The sequence below is a fragment of the Antrostomus carolinensis genome, unplaced genomic scaffold (assembly GCF_000700745.2).
Source record: "Antrostomus carolinensis isolate BGI_N321 unplaced genomic scaffold, ASM70074v2 scaffold14887, whole genome shotgun sequence".
NCBI classification, from domain to species: domain Eukaryota; kingdom Metazoa; phylum Chordata; class Aves; order Caprimulgiformes; family Caprimulgidae; genus Antrostomus; species Antrostomus carolinensis.
Genome location: NW_010328195.1, coordinates 18,324 through 37,978, shown reverse-complemented (window position 1 = coordinate 37,978; position 19,655 = coordinate 18,324). Strand labels below are relative to the sequence as shown.

The 19,655-nt window shown below is 34.3% G+C and overlaps 1 protein-coding gene across 1 annotated transcript in view; it reads right to left on the bottom strand.

Annotated features, from left to right (window-relative positions):
• The window catches only part of SDCCAG8 (SHH signaling and ciliogenesis regulator SDCCAG8), a gene marked incomplete at its 5' end in the record, with an annotated part of 37,212 nt that overhangs the window by 8,388 nt on the left and 9,169 nt on the right, over window positions 1-19,655 (bottom strand). The window contains 5 exons of the mRNA XM_010172172.1: window positions 6,367-6,483; window positions 9,822-9,956; window positions 12,472-12,624; window positions 15,754-15,892; window positions 18,021-18,209. Coding sequence (XP_010170474.1) covers window positions 6,367-6,483; window positions 9,822-9,956; window positions 12,472-12,624; window positions 15,754-15,892; window positions 18,021-18,209 — 733 coding nt within the window. The remainder of the gene's footprint in view (window positions 1-6,366; window positions 6,484-9,821; window positions 9,957-12,471; window positions 12,625-15,753; window positions 15,893-18,020; window positions 18,210-19,655) is intronic.

Sequence of the window (19,655 nt, the reverse complement as noted above, 5' to 3'; positions counted from 1 at the left end):
TTTTGTCACTGGAAGGGAAAGATTTTGTGTTTTGTCTACAAGTGCAAGATCTAAGGGGGTGAGGAATATCTCAATTAATAAGCTAAATTGGCATTTGGATGTGCCAATGGGATATTCCATATCATAGCACGTCATGTCCAGTATACTAGTGAGGGTCTCTTCCTCTTTTGCCTCCCTCTGGCTTTCGCTCGGGCTCTCGCTCTTCCAGGATTGCGGTTTCAGTTCGGGTTTGTCGCTCCTCTGGGATCGTTATCTGGGAACGGGCTGGGCTTGGTCAGTGGATGGCGAGCAGTTGCACTGTTGCACTGTATATCACTCATTTGCATATTTTGTTACTGTTTCATTATCACTACTATTTTAATATTAGTATTATTTGAAGTTTACTTTTATTTCTATTATTAAATTGTTCTTATCAATTGTGTTGCTAAATACATATTCATGAATACATGCACACACACTATTTTTTAAATTAAGCAATAACCTTATGTGTTTGTCCTTCTACAAACTCTCAAAGAGCAACATGGTCCCTGGATACTGTGGATAAATACCCTGGGAAACAGACAAGAGTGAATGGCTGAAACATGCTATACAAGGATTTTACCTCATTATTTCCCTGAAAATATTTGCTTTCAATTTGCCAAAATATTTGAACAGTAATACTATTTCAGGAACAAAACTTCCAAACCCATAGAGATTACTACAGCCACGTTTTAAAAGACAACATTGCTGTACTAGAGAACAGCTCAGCAGCCACCAGCAGAGATAAGAAAGTGATTTTGTTCCACATTGGAACAAGTTGGGGTTTTTTTGGTTTATTTTTTTTTAAATTGGTTGCACTGAGAGGGGATGGAGGGCAGCGAGAATGGGGTTGGTGAAAAAGATTGCTTGCTTGCTGATAAAGGAATTTCAGAAAAGGAGGGGTGCATATAGAAAAAAGGAAGGGGAAGATTACTCCTGCTTCATTACTGAAAAACAGGAGAAAACAAAACTTATTCCTTTTATCCTTTCAAACACATATTTGAGATTACTGATGTGGGATTGGTACTTTTTTCCTGGCCAGCATTAAGGAATAGCCAGGAAAAAAATCTATGCAGTATCAACCGACAAGTGATAGTTGATAGTTAGGGACTTTTACACTCTTTTTCTTCTGATAGTTGGCACAATGACTATTGATAAAGCAACCATTTCTCTAATCTAAGAAGAAGAAAAACAAGAGAAAATAAGCATTTATTTACATATAATGCTTTAAATATACACACTATATCAAGAGCTATGCAATTCTTTTCGTACTTTGCATAATGTTTAATGCACATAAATTATTTTCTCTTTCAATATTCTAACAGGGTTACATCACACTGGATGACAAAACATGGATCAAAGTTACATGGGCCAATTACACCTATGAACAATAAAATCCTGGTTACCAACTGGGTCGTTCCTCTTAGCAGGCCAGTTGCTTAAGGGAAGCAGACCAGTACAGAAAATGCAGACCAGGCAGTACAGAAAATTCTACTACTGGGAATCCCAGTCCCAGGGATTTTTCATATGGAAACATGACAAAGAATTTAATGAAGGTTGCTCATATCACCAATCCTTGAGGAATGGATGGCTGACAGAGGCAAGCAGTGCCATAGCAAAGCAGCAGCAGCCATATCATAACTGTAATTAAACATTTATTTTGTTATATATTGCAGGGTTGTAGATCAATGTTATTCCTCAAAAATCTGAGATGAGCTAGTAAGTTCAGTTATAAAAATGATACTCCTCCTAAAGAAGTCAGAAAACTCATACCAAAACAAGGCATAAAGTACTATCATTTTACTCCCTCTGTATTTACCCATTTTCAAATTAGTTCACTGAATGCCCAAAACTGAAAATGCTACATTAAAAACAGTTCAGTTACAGCAAAGGTTATCATATTTTCTTAAAGCTTTCTTGTCCAAAAGCAATTTGGTTTTGCTACTTTTAAGGTCATTATACTCCAGGTCAGTCCAGGTTAAAAATTTGGTGCTACGAGTTTCACTCTGTCTGCTAGGTTTTGGGTCTTTCCTCCTTGACAAATAGTATTCAAGTATGTTTACTGATTTAACAGAATTTGTTTTCAAAACAGAACTTCCCAGAGCATCTTTTTAACTAATCAGGTCACAAAAATCTTAGGTATAGAACTGTTACAAGAATACACGACACACTATCCTAACCCACCTTCACCAGTGTTATTAAAACTTGCAGTTTTATTAAGTTTCAAAATATACTGTGATATCCTGAATGTCTCAGTTTGTGAAAAATCTTGTATTTTAAAGCCTGACTCATGGAAGCCCAAAACCTATTTATAAAAAGACATTTCAGTGAATTAGTGTCTTTAGAAGGTTGCATTCATCTTGCATCGGACACTCTGCAGCATTTCCAGAATATATACCCAAATTCTTGGCCTGCATTCTTTTTGATGAAGACAGAGTCAGTAATCTCTACACTTACAATGTCTAAATTAGGTTACTATAAATCACAGATATATGACAAATGAGATACACATTCCCAAAATACCTTTTGGCAAAACACTTTTGGACTGCAATTTTGCCAGATTTTTATTTGTCTGCAAAATTGTCAGTCTATAGTGTACAGAGACATCATTTAGGTTCTGTCATACTATAAAAAAATGCTTTGATGGGTAGCTCTTTCCATTTGTATAGGTTGTGCATATCAGTGACTCTCCAACTTCTTTTTATTATTTGGGCTTATAAACGCCCATACAGGCAACTCTTAAAAATCTGTGGGTTTTGGTATAATGTTTCTGGAGCTTTTCATTCTGTCACCTACAAAGCAGGCAACAGAATTCTGTAATCCCCTGCTTCAAACTACGTTTGTCCACTTTTTGCAAGTTAAGATTACTGGCTTGTATTTATTTCTACACAAAGTATTTATCCGATTCCTCAAAACATGGTAAAATTAAATTTAAAAGCTTCAGTTAATTTCTAAAGTTGGATTTGAAATGTCCTAATACCTTATTACAAGGACACCACAACTCCCAGTGGTTCAATGCTACCAGTAAGAACTGTCTAGTAAGGATGACGCCCAAATTGGCTGGGACTGCATAAACCGATACTACAAAACTGTTTTGACTTCTACATTCTGAAGCTTGCAAGATTTTATAAACCAAATAAAAATGATTTACAGACAAACAGAAAGCAAATGATTAACAGTGTACTTTATAAAGCAGAGGAGAAAAGAGCAAGTGATGTTAATCTAAGGAAACTATTTCATAGTGTGTCATAAGTATGATTTCTATTAGAAATGCACAAATTATGCACGCAGTGCTTCCAAATTCACAGAAAAAGTATTATAAAAGTGAAGTCCTGCTGTGTCAAATATGCCACACAATTATTTTTCTGATAACAGCTATTTAGGCTAGGGCGTGACTTTTCTCCAATATAGCTGTGCTAGTACAACCCCTAGTGTGGACACAGTTTACTGCCACGAAGGCATTATACCCGTATAACTTAAAAAGCTTGTTCCTAAGAAAGAAAAGTATTAAGTAAGGTACTGTTCTTTCAGCACAGCTACATCCACAATGGGAGGGCTGGGAGAGAAAAAGAGAGGCCAGTAGGTTATGCTGCTTTACAATATACGGGGCCAGATGAACAGATGCAGTTTTTGTGTAGAGAAACTGTGTGGTATATGTCTTTTCCTCCCCTCCCTCCATAATCCAAATGTTAATCAGGATCATGATGGATGATATTACAAAACACTTATTCAATTTAAATGGTAGCATTGCTCATTGTTTCTTCATTTTTATTTTAAGAAATATTCATGTAAAATATTAATAAGATATTCATACCAAGGTGCCAATATTTGTCATTAGTCCTAACCGAGTAATAAAGATAGGAAAAGAGATATTAGAATAAAAGAGGATAAGACCAAAGACACATACTCCCTTTAATTTTCTTAAATTATAAAAATTCAGTTTTGAAGAACTTTATAAATATCAGTGTATGATAAATACATATCTGTATTTATTGACATATAAATGTGTGTATCTGATGATCCTAAATCGTACATATGGGGATTTCTGCCTATTCTGACACACTTGAATAACTTTAATCCCTTTTTAAAAGACACTACATATGAAATAAAATACATCTTCAGAACTAGATTTTATCCACAGCACAATTAAAAATATAATAACAGTATCAAGAAACAGTAAACTTGCTTTCAATGTATCAAAAGAATCTGAAACATGTTTCTTCACTTTTAAAACAGAAAAATGCACCATTTAATATAGAATAGCATGAAAATATTCATACATTATTGTCTCTTTACTTTTAAAAAACAAATATGTATTTATTATGAACAGATGGTGGTCAAGGAAGGTATAAACTCTCTTAGCCAGAAGGTCAGGTCATGGCTGAGAGACCAAAGAACAATTACTGTTTGCTATTCAGTGCTATAAGATGAAACATTTCAGGTTCTTCTTTAAATACAAAGCTAGATGCAATTGAGCTGTTTTCATTTCATTTCAATGATATAATTTGCAATGACTTAGTAATATCTTTTACAAAATTATTTTAAAAAACAAAACAAAGACAAAACCCCACAGTGCACATGTACTCTTTTTGGTTACCTTTTAACATGTTAAACAATATTAGGATCTACACAGAACTTCACTGGTTACTAGAGCCACAGCTATAAAGCAGCTGATAGATGCTGAGCCTGAGAATTTCACAACAGTTTGTTTTCATTTTTTTAAGGAACTAACAATCATTTTTGAACAATATAGTTACTTTATGTAATTACTGAATTACTCTAATAATCTTTGCTGATAGGAACTCCCCCTCCCACTTCACTTTAATTATATCAAATTATAAATCACCACATTTTGCTGTATTCATTCCCAACTGAATAAAATTCCAGTATGTCGATAAATGAGGTTAAAATATTTTGTTAAATTCTGCAATTTGTTCAAAAGACAATCCTGAAGCAAGTTGGAGAACAAGATTTAAAATCCAAGATACTTCTTCAAATATCTTATTAAACACATCCTGTTTTATTTGTATGCCAAGATTATGCCAGCTCTCTTATCTGTGATATCTGTCAAGACACAGACGACAAGCCTGTTTTTTGTTTTTTAAAGTGTCCTTAGGCCTAAAGGATGCAGGAGTAAAAAAAAAAAAAAAAAAAAAAAAAAAAGCAGCAGCCAACCCTGAAAACAAAATACTTTAAGGCCCTTGTTTTTCTACGCTGTATGATTTTCTACACATATTGAAGAATCATTTTATCTAATAAACTTATCTTTTGGATTTTACATATTTTTATTATAATTTAAATTAATATAGCTTCCAGCCTAACAACATACTTTATTAAGTTAATAAACTTACTGTCCTACATGAAGATTTAGGGGAACTGGTAAATAAAAATACAATTTTAGAAATAGTGCATTTTTCCTTACATATATTCTTACACAGGGACTGATTTGTTCACTTTTTTACAAGAAAAAGAATGATTTAAAACCTGTTGAATAGGCTGTTCTAATAACAAAATGCATATAAAAAAATTATCCTCATGTGCATCTTATACATTTCTATATTCAGAGGACATTCACTCTCATGTGCAAATCACAACTTATGAAGGAATAACTGAAAGTTTGAATACCTAGAGAAAAACAGATAAAACCTCAACAAAAAGGGCACTTTAAAAGATGCAGATAACACCTGTTCAAGCTGTTTGCCAAGTACATTGCAGGTTACTATAATAATCTTTCTTACTGCATGGGATGTTTTCTCACAGACTACCTGTAAGGCATATACTGTTTTTTGTATTATTATAAAACACAAGTTTTAGATAATCAACAATGAATGCCTAGTGGAATTTTTATATAGTTATTTTTTTTCTAGAAGGTTATTTTTGTTTTGTTTTGTTTTAAGTCTTTATGAATCCCAGTATTTATTAACCTTGAATATTTGAAGAAACTGGAAGATAAATGATTCTCATTTTTGGTATAGTTAGGTTATGCTCAGAGTCTGTAATGTTTTGTCAGGCTGCATATATGGATTTTGGGATTTGTGAAAAATAGTGTATAAACATATGTACACAGTACATAAAATTTAAGTATGTTGTATGAATACATAAGAGAGTAATTCTATATGAAAGCATGGGATGAGTATTATGTAAAACTGAACATATTAGGGCTGAAAACAAGAATAAGATAACCAAAAGGTATTTATTTAACAGTAATAGCTGGCTTGTTGCCATTAATTTAGAAACCATTTAACAGTAACAAATGACCACTATTAGAAAAACGAATCATTCCAGCTTTCGAAATAACCCTACTTAGGCTTCTAGTAACTGCAAAGTTATAGCAGTATTATCTCTTACCTGGTCCTTAATTTCAAGCTCCCTTATAGTTTTTGTTCTGTACTCTCTGAGCTCCTTTTCTGCCTCATCCTTCTTCATTTTGGTTTGATTCAAGTGATAGCGCATTTCTCCACACACCTGTTAGATTATACAGACAACATGATCTGTAGCTTGAAGGATCCATAGCCCAGGGTTTGCAATTAAATCTTTTGGTGCCCCCTAGAGGTCATTTAAATGCAACATATTTTAATTTACAGATATTTTAAGACTACATATGGTAAATGTTTTTATATAAAAAGGTGGATCTGAATTCTCTATATAGTCATTAACTTTGGAATATGCAGTGCCTTTTAGATTCAATTATATTTGGATCAAGATTTTGCTAAGTATAAATATTTATGTTGTAAATATATGTGCTACTAAATACAGTTAAACTACAGTTGCTGGTTTTATATTCTCCCATTCTCTCCAAAATCCCAAGAAAGCCTATGTCAACACTTTGAAAACTTAGAAGTACAGGATCCTAGTGTACTAGGATAGTACACTCCTATATAAGGATGTAGTTTCTTATCTTGATAGTTTTCCACTGTTGAGAAAGAAAACCATATTAGATATTAATATGGTAATTTTCAAAGTTAGACCAGAGCATTATAAACTTAACTAAAACTGAAAAGAAACTCTTTAAGAACAATGCCTAATTAAAATATATGCATGGTCAAGAAGAAAGTGATCAAAGGAACATTTAAAGAAATCTAGCATCACTTCCACAGGCAACAATTATTCTCTGCTGTTGGGATGTTCATTATGTTACCTCCTCATTCCTTTCCACCTGAAGGCAGCTCAGCTTCAGAGGGTCTGAGGAGGGCTCAGAAGAAAGAGAGAAAGAAAAAAAAACCCACACCAATCCCTCCCACATAACTTTCACTACTGCTATGCAGGGGTGTTAGTCTCCCATTTCCCAATCTAAGACTTTTAAAGGATTCTATTTGATCTTACCTGTTGGGAATGGAGAAGGATGGTGGACAAGCTGTCCCCTTTTTTTCCTTATCCTGTACAATCACCTCCAATTTGTTCCTGTTCATTTCACCTTAATTAATCAAACATAAATGCATGCACATTCCCTAATAAGAACGCAGATGTGTTTACTCACACCTAGTCTTAGAGAACTTTCTTTCCAACTCACTCTGCTTCCCTGCCTCACTTATAGTCACCAGACTTCCACCAGACTTACTTCCTAGATGCGCACTTTTAATTTGCTGTTACAATCCTCCGTGCTTCTCAACAGTCTCCTCACACACAGTCAACAACCCAAATCAATTTCTATTTTTCAGTCTCATACCTCTTCTCATATTCACTACTTTTATTTTTCTTAAAAAAAATAAAAAAAGTAGAGTAAAAGTAAATATACATACTGCAATCAAATCACCTTAGGAAAAAACAAAACCAACTGTCATAACTTTAAGAAACAGCATCACTCATAAATTCAAAGGACAGCTTCTGAATTTAGCCCTGTTGCAAATAGTGCAAGGCAGCAAATGCTCTGAAGAATGGCAAAGGTCTAAAGCATTATTTTTTCTAATATCATATATGAATTTCATATATGCATATGAAATATCATATGCAAATAAAAAAATCCTAAAATGCCACTGCATAGATTGACAACCCTGTCTTTCTACCTCCTCCTTCCTTTATATGAAGGATGTAACAAAATGCGATATGTCACTTCCTCCAAGCAAAATTAAAAAAATAAAAAAATACAGCCATCCTTGCCTTCAGCTCCCCCATACACCATACAACATGAATAACGCAGAAGAATCAGCAGATGGTGCTGTCCTAATAATGGATTTTTCAGTCTCCTCATAGTTCAGAATGAAGAAAAAGGATTCTCACTCCAAACGTTTTCCCTGACTTCTGTTGCATGCTGAAAAAAAACATTTCAGATAAAACTCAAAAGGAAAAATGCTGCTATTTGCTGTTTTTAATAATGGCAAACCTAGCTTGGAATCAAGAAGTTAGATTCACAAGCCACCATGAATGTCACTTATAGCCAATGAAAAAGGTCAGCGTGATGCGCATAGTCCTGACAGCTCAATGGTCAGGATCTTCCTCCAGGATGTTTGAGACTCCTCAGTTCAGAACAGGGACACCAATGCAGTTTTCCAATCTCTCAGAACGGTGCAATAAAAACACAGCATAGACTGCTGCAAGGTGGCCACCTATTCAACTTTGTATTGATTAACATTAACTGAAGCAGAGACTGGAACCATAGTGTCACTCTCCTGAGAGATGGCTTCAAATCAGTAGGCTATAAAATTGTTCCTTCCGGACCAATGGATATTGATACCTACTGCCTCTTTCCCCACCTCCCACCCCTGTAAGTGATGCTAGTCACCTGTGAACCCAGTCTGAAAAACCAAAGGCGTGTTTCAGAAATGGTAAATCAAACCATTTTGACACTCTTAAAATGCTCCTTCATTTGTCTTTCAGCTGAAACTGAATTAAATTTTCTAATAAGACTTTTTCCTGTAAATTTTCTGCAATACTTTCACCTATTTCTACCAGCAGGGGCAGTAGAGGAAGACAGGAACTGATAAAAACCTCTCCAAAAGTCTCTAGAGGCCTAAAGAATTAATTGCTCCCCCAAACCTTGCAATTAACAACTGAGGAGGTAGGTCTGGCCCCAGGATTACTGGTAAGTTATACAGACATTTCAAGAAGCTGTAACAAGTTTGAATTATCAGATTGTCTATTCTATAGAAATCTAGCATCCTCTCATCTTCATGAAGTTAAAAGTTACTTCTGTAACACGTGAATGATGAAACTAAGCTAATAAAAATAACCACTTTAACAATGTGTCATCCCCTAGCATAAACTCTGGATAACAATTGTTTTTTCTTTCTCATATTATCACCCTCATTAAGGCTTTAAGAGACTGAGAAACCTGTGCAAAATAAAGCACTTAGAGTGATACACATACATAGACAGATGTTAAGCTGTAATTTTTAACTAGAAGATCTTTTTGTAAAAGGTACATCGTCAATATTAATGAATAAAGCTGTACACCACATACAAACTCTACAGGAAAGTACTTGAAAAAACAGTGATTTGATACAGCTCCCTTTATTTTAGCACTGCACATCCTAGGGGTAGCAATTACAGGACAGGGTTGAATACTGCATTGTCTCATTCATACCAAATAGAGTTTTTAATGAAACACTGGATTGCAGTTTTAAATAGCAATTTACATAGTCTGCAAGGTAGACAGGTTAGCTGGTGCATCACAAGGTGACTTGGCAGACTGAAAAAGTTCTCTTTTTACTCCTAAAACTGTGCCTCTGGGATATTCAGATGAAGTTTATATTTATCACACATTCTTTACCAATACATAGGAAAATGCAGAAAGAAAAAAATTCTCATCTTTCAGGTCACAGTGATAAGGAAAACCAAGCTCAATACTCATTTATAAATGTGCCTACCTTATTCATCTCCATTTCATGAGATTTAAGCTGCTGTTGTGATTCTTCTAACTGGTTAACTAGAGAGTTCTTTTCCCTTGTAATTCTCTCCACCTGAGCCTCCAACGTGGCCACATTCTCAGACAGAGCCGTCACCTGCAAAAAGCCCAAGAACACTGTAATGACACAATTTGACCAACTATAGATGTAAATCTTGTGTGACTTTTTCCTTGAAAGTAACTGTATGTAGTCAAAATACATAGCATTAAAAATGTAATAAAGAATTAAATACATACAATAAATATATATATTAAAATATAACAGAATATGGCTAAATTATATTAACAACAGGTTCATTATTTTGAATTAATTTATCATACACTAGTTTATTTGAAACTTTTCAGCAATCGGACTAGTCTCCAGGACTTGTTAATATGGACAAAGTGTAAGAAGCGGCTGGTTGCACTAGCCTTGCAGTACACTGTACGAGTACTATTCAACACCTTATCCATACTTACGGTGATTTAAACCAAATTATGTTCCCCCAGCTAAAGAAAACTGGCATTGCAACCACAGATCTTAAATTAATTTTCAACAGCACTATAGATCAAAGCATGATGTTGTACAAAAACCATACAGAAACAGTACATTAAAAATTCTAATGTAACTCAGATCAAATTTTGCTGAATGGCAAAAAAATGTAACAATAAAGCAGAGACAGTGACCCTTCAGCTATTTAGCCCTGAAGCTTACTAATATAAGTGGAAATAATGGTGTCTGACAGTTCTAGGTTAACTTACAGGAATTCAAAGCTAAACCTAGAGTATTCTATATTCATAACTATTTTGCACTCATCATACATCCACCTGATTTACGTATCATGCCAATTCTCCCCTTCAAACAAATCACTTCATAAAGTAAGCGATAAAATAGTCGTATGGAGGTTGACCTGGTGCACAGTATACCATTTCTAACATCTCACTATCCTGAAACAGAAAAGTAGTTAATCATATGTAGGTGTAAATCATGCATATAGATCAGAGTTTTCTACAAAGTCATCCCATATCTTTAATTACCAAGCATGACATCATCATCGTGTCACTATATGTTGTCTAGTGTGTATACAGGATTTAGTAAAACAACTGCAACTACTCAATGTGAGAATCAGTGCCAGTAAAACACATCTCAGTGGGTGATGAAATACAAAGTAATGTGGTAACATGAAGGAGTGAATTATTCTACCAAAAAAGGCACAAAATACTTGTCTCATGCTGTATTTTGAAGTGCATACTCTGCTCTAAAGCAGATCTGTAACTAAAGAACAAAATGCATACAAGAGAACTTCCAATAGATAGCAAGGACTCAAACAAGGAATTGTATAACAATGTCTCACTGTCTCCAGTGTAAGGTTAGATTTTTATTTCACTTTGGCCTGGCAGCAGATTTCTGATGATCACTTACAACATTTAACTTTCTCAAATATCACTTAGCTTCTATCTCGGTGCTCAGTTCCTGTTTTAATACCTGGAACTGGAGTGAAAGGCTTCGACTTCCTGTAGCAGCTTCAGAACATTATTCCACCATCTCATAATACCAGAAATACAACCATATCACCATGGTTCCCCAACTATGTTAGTAGCTTTCCAGCCATTTCACAAGCAACAACATTACTAAAGAACCTCCTCTTTTTTAAACACTTTCGTTTATCCTATTCAGTTTGTGCTCTCCAGATTTTATCAACTGTACAGCTTATTTTTAAAAGGAGCCCCCAAAAAAGAAAAAAGCCTACAATCAGAAGAGAAATTCACTATATTGCTTCCAAACCACCACCAGAAAATGGTTGAAGAGGTTGCACATCAAACAAGTATGAAAACCACTAATTCATGGAACATTTCTCTCTCTACTCTTCTTTCCATTTCTTTCTCCAATCACCTTAGAAATGCCTCCTCCATCATGTCTCACAGACTTACTACTGTTTGCATGACATTTCCTCTGTAGCTTCCACTGGGCAGAAAAGCCTTATGTTTTATACTCAGATTACACTGATGTCTAGAGTCTAAAACAAGGTGACCAAGCCTCTATTGTAATGGTCACACTATAAATGATGAGACAGATTCTGGTCTCAAAGAGTTTATAAATATCAGTAAAAGTGAGAAAAGAAATTCTAACACATTTCTGCAGGTGGGCAAACTAAGCATATGGTAAGATCATTCTGAAAAATACCATATTAGAATGCAATTACAATATTGTAACATTAATATGTAACAATATGTAAGCTCAAAGTAGTGAAGAATCCTAAATTTGACATGTGCTAACTTCTGAACACTTGACTTGGCAACTTAAATAATAATCTTTATAAGAAGCTAGGTACAAACTTGCATCATGTATGACTTAACTCTTTCCTGCTTTGACAAAGTACATTAGAATATACTATGCAAATTACAATAAGCGCATAACATCAACAACTTAGTATGTATTAAGTGATGTAGCATAAAACCTAGTTATTCAGACTCAAGGGATCACTTGTCTACCACTGCTTTAAAGCAATAGTAGAAGTGACTTACTGAGCTCTCAAATCTAAAACTGAAACAAAATGAAAAACAAGCAAACAGAAAATTTAAAGAGGATGATATGTGCATTTTAATACACATAGGAAAAACCCAACTCATACCATTGCTGTCAAGTCCTCCCTTTCCTTCTTCATTTCTTCTCGCAGTGCTTCTTTTTCACCAGTCCTCTTATTTAGCTGGGCAGCTAACTCCCTTTCAAGACGATTCTTCTGCCTTTCCATCTCACTTTTCAGCTGCTCACAATAGACTAGAGCCTAGAAAAAAAACTATTTTTTTAAGTGGAAGAAATCTAAAATTTTAAACAGACACAATATTTATCTAATGCCTTCAGAGAAACCAATTTGCTATTAGAAAGGACATCTTATTTTTCTACATAGCTATTGTGATGTTTATACCTACCCTACTGTGTTAACATCTAGATTAGGTCTAACAAATTGAAAATAGATGTACATGTTTGTATGTACACACATGCCCTACTCCAATTTATAAATCTATTAGATTTTAAAAGTCATGGCAAAGTTGGAAGCATTTTTCAGAGTATATTTTCCAAATATACCATTCTTTTAAAACTAAGATGAATATTTGCCTTGCATTTAAAATTCATAAATGCACATCACTAGAACTAAGCCTCAGAACTTGACTCCTTGCAAACACTGTGGTTACTTCCTAACTGCATAGCTGAAGGAAAAATAAACAAATAAATAATGTATGCACTTCTACTTGTTTTCCCCCTGAAGTGAATTACTGAGTGCAGAAGGCTAAGAAGAAATCTGGAAGATGTAAGTAAAGATACAAAACTAATTATATTTATTTATTTATTTATTTTAGTTTCAGTTTTGTCAAATAAAGAAGATTAATTCTACCAAAAATTCGTTAAACGTCCTGTTTAATTTGAAGTGCTAAAACACAGGTTATATATGTGTTTTCTATCAAAACATAAGAAATATAAGTTCATATGCAAGAAGAGCAGTTGACACTATCTTCTAAAGCAGCTAGGGGAGGAAAAAAAATAAAAATCTATCAATTATGCTGATGTATCCCTGCCAAAGGGATAGGAGTTGAGTGTTATGTCAATTTAAATCAGAAATACATTACTCCATTAAGTAAATCAAAGTATTCAAAGGACCCTAAAGGCAGCTTGCTAGCCCATGAGTAAACTAGATTTCATTTCATCATTTCACTGACAGTCAGTATACCCTATTTCAAAGAAGCTAAAGTAACCTCCTTTTAGGAATCCTACCTTATTACCTTTTATTTTCAAATTATTTTTTTAAGTGTTTATTTTTATTTTACTCAAAGCCAATCTCCTACATGCAATTTCCTTGGTGCTGAGCTGTTCATGAGTGCAGGAAATTAAACCATAATTTTTAGAGAATAATCTAACAGTCTCCGTTAGTTTATATCAATTCTGCAGGACACTCCTCAGGGTCTCTTTCCTAGCACAAGTCTATCTTGGTGAGGGAAACCCTCTGTCATTGCCTTGCAACCTTTTCTGAAGGAATTTATCATCAGCATTAGCAAACAATTCTCTGCATAAGACTGGTGTAGTTTGGTAGACGAGTAAAACAATGCAACTCTAGAAGAATAAGTTGCAAGAAGAAATGTGTATTTTGTTAGATGCACTGAGCAGTTCAAGCAACATTGTTCTATGACATTTATGTTGAAAATAATTCCTGAATTTGCTTCAGCCATAGAAGTTTAACCTTACCAGATCTGCTCCTTGCTCTATGTAATAGGCAAAAGGCCACAAACTACAGAAACAACCAAAAGACAAGAAAAAACAGTGGTTTTAAACAATAAGTACCTGAATTTACACTTTGTTTAAACAAAATTATGAAATTGCAATTATAACACATGGAGCTTCCAAATGTTAACTCCTCACTTTTCTTATTTGGACTGTCCTATTGGATTCCATGATAATCAGAAAGGAAAACAGCACTTCAATTTAAGACTAAAATAGGACTGGAAAAATAAAAGATGGTTTGTACTTACTAAGAGAAATACCATTACAAGTTAAAATGCTAAATCAGTGTAGAGTAAGTGAAAGATTTCTTCCTGTTCCTTCATATTACGTGAAAAAACAGGCTACTATTCAGTCTTGTATACAGATAGCACTTCACATTCTCTTGCTGCAGTGAAGAGGGGGGCCAGTAGAGACCCTATGGAGCTGCTTTCTTTATGTCGCAGAAATAGTACAGGTCCGAAGACCCATTTTATTAAAGGTTCTACTAATTTGTCTTATAAAGTTTTATTCTTAGACCACATTTCTAACACGTGCTAGTCTAACACTGACTAAGAATTTACAGGGATTTTCTCTTTAAATAATAAAATAAAGATTTCCAACACCTAATGAAAAAAAGAAGAAGATCAGAAAAGTACTTTGTGAGTTCTTAAATAGCAGTAGGTGGATAACATTTCTATTGGACAACTGTTGAACCCACTCCAAAAAAGTAATTAAGCAAGCAATTTAAAAATTTAACCCCTCAGTGACAGGATGTGACAGGTGAACAGTGGGCTCAGAAGGATACTTTCCCCTTGTAAAAAACAAGAGCTGTACATAGGATTTCCAGCTCTCGTTATTTTTTTCCTACAGAGTTTATAGTTAAAACTCTCCACACACACACACTCACACTCTTACAGCATTGGAAGAATAATACCAATTTGATCAATAGAACAATTGTATCAGTCTTGTCCACTATTAAAAACAACAGCTTTTCGTTTAAAAAAAACCCAAAAACCAACAAACAACCTCTCTCAATTCCATAGTAATTCACTAATAATACAGTAGATGTCACTAAATATCAAGGAAATAATTTAGTTCAATATTGCTTGATTCTATATAGTAACTAGGGCTAACACAAGAATTAGATCAAAACTGGTTTTATTATTATTATTTAAATAGCACCAAAAGCTTCCTGTAGGTAGCATCAGACAGGATTTCTCATCTTCAGAGTTCTGTTAGCTACTCAGTTCTCGCACTGCGCTCATCTGAGGCAAGAACTGGTTGTAAGCATTTTAAGTATTCTTTCCAGAGTAGCTCTGAAATGTGATATTAGAATTATCCACCTACATGTCATGAATGCCTTTGAAAACTCTGTCATTCAATTTCTACCACCTAGCCGTGAAACTACGTCAGAATTTAAATGATGGCCTAAGAATGGAACATAACTTACAGCCTTTATGAGAATTTAAGAACTCAAATATTTTTGAGTTCACGTTACTGCTGAGAAACAGTCACACAGCATAATCCTTTCAAATCTACTACATCACATCAACATGCATGATAAAGGTCTCATGCGTGTATTCTCTCATTAGCATGAAAACTCATTAATATTTGCAGTAGATCTGAATACTGAAAAGTTCTCCTTTCTTGATGAATTTACCTTTGTTTTTTCTAAATTGGCTTCTTCTGCCATTTGCATAGCTTGTTTAACTTGCTCACAAGCATTAGATTCTCTTTGCTGCATCTCCTTCATGTTTCGTCTCAGTGAAACAAGTGCTTCCATCAAATCATCTCTTTCTCTGCATATAAAGAAAAAACAGATATTTCTTCTGTATCTTTTCTCAAGAGAAAAAAAGCCAAGAGGTACATAAAATAGAAAATGTTAACAGATAAAAGACATAAGGGTGGTAAGTGAAGCAAGACTAAAACCAGCACGGGTTGAGTGAAAGATAGCATACTGCTAGCTTGGCAGGTATTAAAAATATCATTTACTTGATGACTAGTCCTTCACTTCAGAAGGACAGATCATTAGTGAAACTGTCAGTAATGACAGCAGAGCTCAAGTCATAAATATATTGAAGGCGAGCAACATTCTGTTGGCATTACAAAACGGGGATCCATGAAAAAAAAAAAAAAAAAAGAAAAAAGAAAAAAAAAGGCAACTTTCTGAAAAAATAACCCAAAAAAACAACAAATTGAAGCAATATGAAATTACACTGTCATTAAATGTAAAACAGGGAGAAAAAAATAAAAGGAAGGGTTAGGTTCAACAAGTAATTCAGATCACTAAGTATATCAAATAAAAATCAATAGTCCTTTGCAGCTAAGTGGAACAAAACTAAACAATAGACTTCTGGATTCTGGACATCCCCTCTGAACTTTTGTTCAATACCAAATGATGAAGCACAGTTAATAAAACTGCAATATTTCACCTTTTCCTTATTTCGATATGTTGAAAGCTTTTAAAGAGTGCAATTGTCTCTGTTTTAGGTACAACGAGAGATTCTGGCTGAGAACTATTGTATTTGGGTTTTTTTTCTTCTTCCTGTTGTGTGGAATGGTAACACAGTTGTATTTGCCAGAGAACTAACAGTCATATTTTGAAATTTCATTTCAACAAGACTGGATAGAGTCCCTTTGAAAATCCCTACCAAAATATCTTTGTTTTTAATAAGTTACATCACAAGAGATGTAGTTTTCAGATTGTGTTAAATCTCAAACTGAAATAATGGTTTAAAAAAAATAAATAGTTCAGCTCAAATCTTTTATTTCAAACTGCACATAAGACAAGATGAAAAGAATATACTGATTTATAGTTTGTTCATATTTTCCCATGTCTGTGACAAATAATTACTTTTCTTACAAAAGCAGATTTTGAAACATGACTTTTTGTCAATAGAGATCTTCCTAGAAAATCATTGGACTTGACAATAGAAAAATACATAAATCCTGGCAATAGCCATCTAATGCAGAGATAATATCCATTTGACAGATTATACGTACTACGAACCTTCAGTCTTGCCCAATTGACCCACCACCTCATCTCAAGCAGGCTCATTCTAAAACTTCAGAAATCCTAAAAAGCTTCAAATATCTGACAATAAATAGTTGTCAGTTTAATAAGCTTTGAGAAAACTGCAGTATCCTATCATTATCACTAGCAAGTAGAAAGGGAAAGATTTTTGAAGACGATTGACTAGCAGAATTTCTTAAGAAAAACATTTTTAATGCTACTGGTCTGAATTATATATATTATAGTCAGTCTGTATAGCTGGTTTTTTAGATCAGTTAAATAAAAGCTACAATTAAAATAAGGCTACAGCAAATAATTTCATTTATTTTTATCCAAAGGATTTTTTTTCTCTGATTTACTGTAGTTAGAGAGGTGAAATGCATCCTATCTCAAACTGACCTACTAAGCAAATTCAAGGGGGGGGGGCGGGAGGAGGAAGGATTGCACTGCTGATGTATTCTAAAAGTTCCCCAAATGCAAGGAGAATAAAGTGGATCCAGAAAAACTTCCAACTACAGAAAGATAAGGAACTTCTGCAGGAAATAATCAGTTAAAATACGTGGACTTCCATAATATTTGTTCCGACAGAGTAAAGGGTTTGTTTGTACAAAAAGTGCCGGAAATGGACTACCAACAGTCTGATTATCTGGACTGGCCAAGGTATCATAATTACAAGATAATGACTAAAGTTCTTTCCCAGTTGAAATAAGTAGCAAAACTAACAAGGATTTCAAAGTGGTTGGGACCTACACTCATATTCTGTCATTGATTTTAGCATTACAACTTCAACTTGGGAGTCCATTGTTCTGTAAGCACAAATCTCTCTATGAATGCAACTCAAGACATTGAGACTTCTATGGTTTAACGTAAGCAACTGTACTTTCAATAAGAAAGTACATACCCACCAAACCTACTTTGTTATCCTCTCAATGGTCTGCATGTGAACATTAGAATGAGTCTGTGAAAGAACTGCCTCCTGTTGTGCACAGTTCAGACACAGACCACCAACTCGGCTAGAATTCGTGGTTGAAACAAGCAACTTCTGGTGTTTTAGCCTTCCTTCTAAATCTTTACATGTCTTCTGAGATTCTGAAAGGTCTTTTCTAGAAAGAAGAAATAAAAAATATGATTTGAGCAATCAAATATTTCTACAAGTTATATTCATATGCAATATATAATTACAGATGCAACCTAAAAAGAACGGTTTGAATTCCTGTAACTAACATTATTTAACATATTTCAGTAGGCTATGGAAGTCTTTAACAGAGAAATAACAGTTGAAAGGCACAATCAAAATTATTAATAGACAAAACAAAATTATATTAATTTGTTTATTCCCTCTGTAGTACCAGAAAACAGTGAAGCTACACAGAAAATTATTAGATAAAACTTGTAGGCTTACACTGTGTCTGAATAGAGTAAAGGATTCATTATCAAGAAACACTATCACAGCTGCATAAATATTTCAATACTCTATCTAACATTTTTTCTATTGTTCTTACTAATAATATCACTAACTTTACATTTCTTCTCAAATTAACTGTAAAGTTACAATATGAAGTAAAAGTCCCCTATGTTCCCTAGGCAAAATAGATTCAGCACATTCGCTTTGGGCCAGCGATGAACACAAACTTGAGGTTGACCACATCTCTGGAAAAACAGGGTAAGTTTTTCACTTGTCTCTGAAATTTTTACCAGGCGCTCTGAAGAATTTTCTCCAGAATTTCCAAGCATCTGTCAGGCCGGGGAGAGTACAAGTGGTAGGAATGCTGACATCAGGAAGTTCCAAACAAACGCACACTGTGCACACATAGATCAATGTGACAAATTGTGCAATGAATCCAAAGTTTTTGGTTTGTTATGCAGGCCATCTGGGCAGCACACACATAGTAAGTCTGACACATTCTAGCTGCATTGCATTTACTGTGCACATGATATATACACTGCATGCGTGCTTATTTCCATCTGGGAAGTCTTCTGTGCACTTTTTCCAATTTTAGGAGTTGGTCTATTAAATATAATCCACCATAATCTGAACGGAATTTGCTCTGCATATATCCTTCAACAGTCATGGTACAACAGACCTATTGTTGAGAAATCTGGGACAGAAATTAGTGACTCCTACTTAAATTCATCCTTAAAGTTAAAAACAAGGATAGTCCCACTGAAAGCAATATGATTTCTCACTTTAATTAAAATTTAGCAAATGCTCAAGTGCTTTGCAGAATTTTGCAGTCTGAAAGATCATACCCCTTAGGAGAAATCAAGAGGTTGAATAATGTACTTGTAGGAATTTGCAGACTATTTTAGTCTCCAGTATTTATTTCTGAGTATATAATACTTCAAGCCAAGGCAAGGAAAAAAAAAAAAAAAACAAAAAATGGATTACGGAGCTGAAATTTAACATCCTCCTTTACTTTCACCAGCACAATTGGCTTCGCATGTTTAAGATTTCACCACTGCAGAGGGCATATTTAAATTTGTCTTCCTACCAATAATTCTTTTTAAACAAACACAAAAGTCTGGAATTTTCAGATGTATGAAACCAC